This window comes from Ptychodera flava, chromosome 7 (assembly GCF_041260155.1).
Source record: "Ptychodera flava strain L36383 chromosome 7, AS_Pfla_20210202, whole genome shotgun sequence".
Taxonomy (NCBI): Eukaryota; Metazoa; Hemichordata; class Enteropneusta; family Ptychoderidae; genus Ptychodera; species Ptychodera flava.
In genome coordinates, this window is record NC_091934.1 from 28,179,437 (window position 1) to 28,188,129 (window position 8,693).

The 8,693-nt window shown below is 36.8% G+C and overlaps 1 protein-coding gene across 1 annotated transcript; it reads left to right on the forward strand.

Annotated features, from left to right (window-relative positions):
• Positions 1-278: 278 nt before the first annotated feature.
• On the forward strand, positions 279-6,465 carry LOC139137177 (beta-galactoside alpha-2,6-sialyltransferase 2-like). Its single transcript, XM_070705154.1, has 4 exons — positions 279-1,165; positions 2,179-2,393; positions 2,759-2,930; positions 3,685-6,465. The coding sequence occupies exons 1-4, from the start codon at positions 658-660 to the stop codon at positions 3,927-3,929; spliced, it is 1,140 nt and encodes a 379-aa protein (XP_070561255.1). The 5' UTR covers positions 279-657; the 3' UTR covers positions 3,930-6,465.
• Positions 6,466-8,693: the final 2,228 nt, after the last annotated feature.

Sequence of the window (8,693 nt, forward strand, 5' to 3'; positions counted from 1 at the left end):
AACATGTTTTAACTTTCATCAATCGCAATTGGAAGATTCCATTTATAAATATTCATAACTAGAAATGTATATGCCGCATTGTCCTATGAATCAGGTTCATCATGAAATGCATAAGAAAACAGCTGAACTTATTATTTATAAAAAATGTAGAAATAAAATGTTCCAACGTTGACATCCCAGGTTCGATGTGTGAGATGCATTAAACGAACAGTGCATGAATCATCGACATGCAAGTAAACTACTGACCCATTTTGAATTGTTCAGTTCAGGTACAGTCCACTTCGATATAGGGATCGTGACGCAGAGTGCATAGCCTTTACTGACACTCATCGGCTTTTCTTTTACATTCGACTGAGGCCTCAATGGGCTCAGTGTGTACCTAGCGATGCTAGGCACGCCTCGTCAACGTTCAACAGGGTAACATAGAGTCTGAAAAGCTGATATTTGAAGAGCAACGGCTACCTACGGTTGAAAGGTTGATATGAAATCCTATTGTATGGGAAGAACCTGCACCTTATTCTATAGCCGCCATTTTTAGAAAACTTGCATGAAAACACCAGCTGCTGAGGAATCGCCTATTCATGGAACGGAGTGAAATTAAGGCTGTGCGACTGGCAGCCCGTTTAATTTCCAACAACAGATGGATCTTTTGCAGTTATGAGGAGCTTGCCGGTTCGAAAGTGTATTTGTGTCTTAGTGTGTGTTACACTTCTCCTGACGGCGATGTTTATAACCATGGACTTCAGGGTCGACAATACACACGACCTGTGTCGGTCTGCCACTACCTGTCGAAATCGTTTACCGCCGGCGAATTTCGGAGCAGACCGCCACACAGTTTTAAGGACCACGCCAAGGACGAATGCGACTGTCAAGGTTACACAGCCTAAGCGAAAAGCCAAAAACCCATTCAAAGTTCTTCCAAGCTACGCTGAAAGGTTGAAAGGTAGAGTGAACGCTACGTCATCCGGTGTCCTGTGTACTCTCTTCAAGAAAGCCCATGCAAGTTTTCTGAACAGGAACAGTAGTGTGTTGAAAGAAGGCGGCGTCGCTGACTACTTTCCGCCGGATCTTTTATCGACTTTCGATCGCCGCCCTGCGTACAACAAATGCGCCATCGTCGGGAGTTCAAGCTTTATGAACAATTCGAGTCTCGGATCGGAAATAGGTGACGTTGTTTACGACATTAATGGCTTGTACATTTAAAAAGGGACACTCTATTTGAGGGCGAACACCGCTCGTTTAGGTTTTCAAGTCATCAGAATATGTCACACTAGTTTGTAGAACATATACTCAATTACAAAGGTAAACCGTATCGGCCTGACCCCGGGGGGGGGGGGGGCTCCATGATCAAACCACATTGCCCTGAATTCGGAAGTAGAACGTTTGTACTGTGCCTTATTTTAAAACACATCGAAAGCTCACTTTTAGCATACGGTCTTTTTAGCGTAGGGTCTTGGATAATACAGGAGCTTGCGGCTTGCGAAATTTATTTCCTTGTCGAAGACAGGGAGGGGGGGGGGAGTTGATCAAACTCCGACTGGAATATAGTTTGTATTATAGGCCTACATAGTTTACACACAGTTTAAAGTTAAAATAAGTCCTGGCGCCACAAATCCGTTCTATAGCCCAGCGCCGGGGTAAGAGTATGGGGTCAGGGGTCGGCGCATTACGTCTATCACGTGTATCATTGTGTTTCATGTTATGATAAATTCGTTAGACAAAACTAGGGGCCAGATTAGGCCATAGGCAGCCCGGATTACTGAGGTGGCGCTTTCACACTTAAAACTCTCACTTTTAAATACGGTGAGTTTTTTGTGCAAGGCCAGGCAACAATAATTTATGACAATTGAATGCTGTTGTAGCACTGTAGGAATTCGTTAATACAGGCCTCCTGCAATTCAAAGATTGTCGGACAGCAACACTATTATGACATCCATAGCTGCTGAAAAGAGACTGAATAAAATTTCGCCTAAATAGTTGTGGCTGTTTTGTGGCATTTTAATACAATCCCACAACGGCAAATGTAGAAACGGTGATTCCGCGGAAGATTTTATTTATTTTTTTGGCCTACGCAGCATTTTGTTTCTAATACCAATTTATCATCCGTCAGGATTTTTGAATTTTAAAATTTTAATAATTTGCACTGGCTGAGACCAGAGATTTCGCTTCCATCCCTAGATATACATGATGCCGTACTGAGATTCAATTTTGCTCCTGTGAAGAACCACGAGCCAGATGTGGGAAGCAAGACGACCATACGATTGTTCAATAACCAACTCCTCGAGAAAGCTTCCTTCACACAGGAATTGGAGAAATTCGAGGATATTGGAAGAAATGTAACTTTTATTATGTGGAAAGGAGCTGAAGCCGTTTACGACGGGAACCTCACCGAGGTGAGTCCTTTATTCAAAATAAATAAAAAAAAATAAAAAAAAATAACCGATGAGGTCGCAAATCCGATATGCACTGTCGCAACAACTACATTTATAAGCCACATTTGCCATACCTAAACGTAATAATGCTACAATCTATTTACATGTACGAGAGGTTTTGCTACATGCATGCATGCATGCATGCATGCATACATGCATGCAAACATACATACATACATACATACATACATACATACATACATACATACATACATACATACATACATACATACATACATACATACATACATACATACATACATACATACATACATACATACATACATACATACATTTTCAATATTCCCCATTCCGTTTCATTCTAGTGGTATGTACGAGTGCCGCATTTCTTAAAAGCATACATCGACTGGACACGAAAGCATCCAGATATTCCACTTCATGTTGTTAATCCTGTCACACTGTGGAGAGGTTGGGACATTATACAAGAATTTTTCAACAAACCTGTGGGGAAAATAATTCCTTCATCAGGATTTATAGGTATGCATGTCAGTCGTAACTGAGTTTTGCTGCATTTACTGTCCTGTTATCTGTATATGTGTCGCATTGATATATTTAACTCATTGTTATGCAGTTAATCGACTTTTCATGCATAATTTTCAACAAAGCGGATTTCCCGCTGTATAAAACCAGGTGATTTGACCATTTTAAAATTCCAACTTTGTCAAGTTGAAGATATTTCCGGTTCACTTTCAGCCAAATAATGACTATTCGACCAGTGACGTCATCGATAAGTCACAATTGAAACTTATGGAGCGAGCGGCGTTCGGTATATGAGGCATATAATAATAAATAAATAAATAAATAAATAAATAAATAAAACACATGATACATACATTCATATATATATATATATATATATATATATATATATATATATATATATATATATATATAAACACACAAACACATACACAAACACATACATATTATACATACACATATACATGCATATATATATACATACGTGTATATATACATACACAAATATATATATATATATATATATATATATATATATATATATATATATATATATATATATATATATATATATATATATATATATATATATAATATGTATTCATATACTTGTGTTTGTAAGTTTCGTACTTGTATTTTTATTCGTTCTTATAATAATTTTCTAGGAGTTTAGGCCTTAACTACTAACATTTCTGAATCTTCCTGTAATTTAACATCGAACATTTCGTCTCTTGTTTGTAATTTGTGACAGGTGTGCTGGTAATGTTGCCTTTATGTGGAGAAATCAGTGTGTATGGTATGGTTAAACCGCGACGGGACGTTCACGACGTTTGTCACTACTTCGTTAATAGGACGTGCCCTCCAATACGGAAACCATATCACCCGCTAGAGGCAGAGCGTAACGTGTTAAGCATGCTCAACACAGGCAGCCGGAATGAGTTGAAGCGGAAGGGAAAAGTCACTTTTCCAGGATTTTCATCAAGGGTTTGTCTCTGACAAAATAACCCCCTCCTCAATACCACCCGCCTACTTTGGCAGGATCCTATTCACAAATCAAGGAAAAGTTTTGACTTCTGGAAGGGAAAGGACATATCTTGCCTTCAGGAAAAGCCATTCTCTTACAGAATAAAAATTGGGGACCTTTTTGAAAATCTCTAAATGAGCATTTTCGTAACCAATATTCTTAAATGAATTTTACCATGAAAAACGTTCGGTAAATCCTAGAGTCCACGCAAGATGTAGAATTGAGAAAACTTAATTTATTTGAGTTAAAAGTGACTCTCGTCAGTGGCACATTACACTTTATGGTTATACTCGCCTCAAACAGAAAGTTTCAAATTTAAGTTTAGCTCAAACTTCATGAAGGAAACTTAAAGCATTCTCGTTCGTAGTGCTCATAGCCAAGAACAAAATCGAGGGTGGGGATGTCACTGTGCACAGTTTGGTATCAGAGACCAAAAAAAAATTCACACATTTGGCGATATTTGAAATTCAAAAGGACATTATACCCTGGCTCAGTCGGGAAAAGGTTGTGTTTTTGATATTCACAAAAACGACGGTAAAAACGTGATCACTCCACAGGCTCCTAAATAAGTATGTTATATATTCGTTAGGATGAATCACGAGCCAAGCCATTCAGGTATTACAAACGTTATAAAGTTCCGTCCCTCTGTAAATGTGAATAATGATCTATTATATGCCACACGCTGATTGGATAAACCGCGGCAGGGCGGGGTCATGACAGTACTAGACATAAAAGACAAGTCAAACCGTTGAAATGGGCGCATATATGGGCGCATGCTTATTTTACAAATTCTATTATTTTTAAAACTCTTGATTTCCCTCCACTGACACAAAACTTTGCAAAACCCGAGGAAAAATGGAAGATTCCATTTATAAATATTCATAACTAGATATGTCCCGCCTTGGAAGATTCTATTTATAAATATTCATAACTAGACATGTATATGCCGCATTGGAAGATTCCATTTAAAAATATTCATAACTAGACATGTATATCCCGCCTTGGCAGATTCCATTTCTAAATATTCATAACTAGACATGTATATGCCGCATTGGAAGTTTGAATTCCCTTTATAAATATTCATAACTAGACATGTATATCCCGCCTTGGAAGATTCCATTTCTAAATATTCATAACTAGACATGTATATCTCGCATTGGAAGTTTCCCTTTATAAATATTCATAACTAGACATGTATATTATTATTATTATTATTATACTTTATTTCAAGAGGGTAATCTGATTACAATAGATAAATATTGTAATTTACATCAGAGCCCTCAAGAGCTGTACAAAAGCTCAAGAAGATGCGAGAAAAATACAGTTCGTATAAATAATAAATACAAATTTAAATGATCTAATCCAGATCAGAACCTTTCGTTACAAAATTTCATGAAGAGATAACTGTGCAAAGCAGATTTAAATGACAACAAACTTTCATAATTACGAATAGGCACAGGAATAGAATTCCAAATTTTCGTAGCTCGAAAAGCAAACGACCTTTGACCCATGGTAGTCCTGAACCTTGGTGGGTAAAGGTCACCAGCGCTAACACTTCTAGTATTTAAACGATTCATTTCAGAAAGAGGTCGGAAAAGATCTCTGATATAGCCGGGTGCTAGGTCATTAAGAGCTTTGAAAGACATAATAGCCGTGAAGTACACAATGCGAAGATCAACTGGTAACCAATGCAAACTGATAAGCAGAGTTCGAGAGGAAAATGTCATGTCCACACCAAGAATGACTCTGCCAGCTCTTTTCTGAAGTTTATACAAACGTTGCAGATTTGTCTTAGACGTATTACCCCATACAATACAGCAGTAATCAATCAAAGAAAGAAACAGAGCATTATAAACCAATAAAAGTACATTTCTTTGGCAAGTAGCGCGAAGTCGTCTAAGAACACCGCCTTGGAATCTTCCAATGCGGCATATGCCGCCTTGTATATGCCGCCTTTGAAGATTCCATTTCTAAATATTCATAACTAGATATGTATATCTCTCATTGGAAGTTTCCCTTTATAAATATTCATAACTAGACATGTATATCCCGCCTTGGAAGATTCCATTTCTAAATATTCATAACTAGACATGTATATCTAGCATTGGAAGTTTCCCTTTATAAATATTCATAACTAGACATGTATATCCCGCCTTGGAAGATTCCATTTCTAAATATTCATAACTAGACATGTATATCTCGCATTGGAAGTTTCCCTTTATAAATATTCATAACTAGACATGTATATGCCGATTGGAAAATTCCATTTCTAAATATTGATAACTAGACATGTATATCCCGCCTTGGAAGATTCTATTTATAAATATAGTAGTATAGTAGTAGTAGTAGTAGTAGTAGTAGTAGTAGTAAGTAGTTTTTCAAATATCTTTATTTCACATAGGTCCCTACATACTAAAAACTGTAAAAAGAAATTTTACATTTCACGGAACCAAAAGAAATATAAGATACAAATAAAAGAAAATCACTACAAAGTGATGGTCGGCATTGAACAGAAAACGTCATGAAGACAATAGCAAATGTCAGCAAGAAAGACATATCTTAAACAAATCACATAATAATTCAAAGGTGACACAACCTAGCGATGCACAAAAGGAGGGAAGTTTCTTAAATGTGAAAATTGAGTTGACCATCATGAGTGTCACAAAGAATATCATCAAAAGCCCAAATACTATTAAAAGAATGTAAATTTTCATTGAGACGATGATACTCAAATTCAAGTCTCAATCTGGAAAAAATCTTGCTTTTAAATATGTCTAAAGGATCAACAGGACCCTGATTTCTAAGTACATTTCTTCTTGCTAAATGGATACACAACTTAGCCATTGTAGAAAGGTAAACAAAGAGAGACATTGCACGTCTATGAATAAATACAGAGTTTTAACAGGAGGATTAATGAAAAACCATGCAATGTTTACAGCTTGTCCAGGTAAACTAAACGAGATGTTATAGTGGAAATAACACCTAGAAGCGGTTGAATGTTTGGACACTCCAGGAAAGTATGTAAAAGTGAATCAATATCATTACAGAGAGAACAGTTGGCATCTGAACGAAAACCAGCACGGAACAAAAAAGAACTAGTTTGATAGGCTCCGTGCATAATGCGCCATTGTAAATCCCCTTCTTTCTTTATGATGGGATCACAATAACATGAAGCAAAGTTGGGTTTGATGGAATGTGGAATACTCAAATGTCCCTCCAGATGGTGTCTAATCTGTCTGGTAAACATGCATAATGATGAACCATTATCAAGTACTTGTAAATTGCACCTTTCTCTATTTTACACAGAAAATAATTGTGCTCTGTAGAATGTTGCAGCTGAAAAGAATACACAGTATCTGGCGCATTGTTTGGATTGTTGTTACAAAAATGATTTTCAATGACGGATTTCAAACGAATAGGAATAGCCTTGTAAACACATTGTAAAGACTAATAGAAATAATACGCTGTGAATGAATCGCAACTCTATCACACAAATCTAAAGAAGTTAACCAACGATTTTCCACAGTATTGAAAAGATCACCTATAGTTGTAACTTGAGCATTGACAAAGGATGGTACAGTAAAAGGAGACTATGAACGGGATGCACAATGAGTGGGTTTTGAAAAAGAGGCTCTTTAAGAATGTCAGAACACTCAGTGGAATTCCTTACGAATTTTGTCAACAGAATTCCAACAATGTAACAAATCACGATGAAAAGCAGGAATAGCAGCATTACAAAAATCATTGTCAGTCGTGAGAAGTAACTGTTTGTCATAATAGAGACCACCAACTCTTCTAAAATAAAAATCTGTGAAATAATACGACGGATGATGAACATCCTGATACAAATACTTTTGAATGTAACTGAGACGTAAAGAAATACAACGAGTTTTAAGATGAATAAGGCCTTGGCCACCTTGAATAGAGTATGAATGAGAGGTAAATACAGTGTTTCTGAAGGAATCCAATGACGTCCTTGCCAGAAAAATCTCAGAAAAAGGGTTTGAAGGTAAGAAAAAGTTTGAACATCGGGAGTTGTACAAGTCAATCTGTGAAGTAATTTTGATGCAATGAGCTGATTAATGACTAAACACGACCTCTGTAAGACATGCCAGGTGCAAAAGACGACCAAAATTTCACCTTGTTTTCAGTGATGTTCACTAATTCAGACCAATTTTTCTGACAATAATTATTTGAGTTACCAACATACACACCGAGCAGTTTTAAACCCTGTTGAGTTCCATTTGATATTTAATGGCGTGTCAGTACGATTTCGCCAACTACCAGCCCAGAGACCTTCAGATTTCTTGAGGTTAACTTTTGCATTAGACGCATTTTCATATAACTTAAGAGTGGACTTTAAGTTACTAAAATCTTCATCTCTAGTAATAAAGCTTCAACATCGTCGGCATACGCAGAAAGGCATGTAGGACTAGGAGTTTCTGGTATTATCAATCCCCTTATGTTACTGTTATTCCTAATCTTATCTAAAAATGGTTCTAAGGCAATCACATAAAGTTGACCAGAAAGTGAGCAACCTTGACGAATCCCACGATTAATTGAAATTGGAGCGGTAATGGAACTATTTATCTTTAAAACTGACTGAATATCTGTGTAGAGAGTTTTAATGTAATTAATAAAGCGGGGGCCAAAACCAAAAGAACTCAGAGTTTTAAAAAGGTAATCATGACTGACACGGTCAAAAGCCTTTTCCTGGTCTAGAGCAACAATACCCA

Excerpts from the sequence above, each read along its gene's own strand:
- LOC139137177 (XM_070705154.1), top strand. The coding sequence starts at position 658 with ATGAGGAGCTTGCCGGTTCGAAAGTGTATTTGTGTCTTAGTGTGTGTT. Across the intron at positions 2,394-2,758 it reads ACGACGGGAACCTCACCGAG|TGGTATGTACGAGTGCCGCA; the intron begins GTGAGTCCTTTA and ends GTTTCATTCTAG. Across the intron at positions 2,931-3,684 it reads TCCTTCATCAGGATTTATAG|GTGTGCTGGTAATGTTGCCT; the intron begins GTATGCATGTCA and ends AATTTGTGACAG.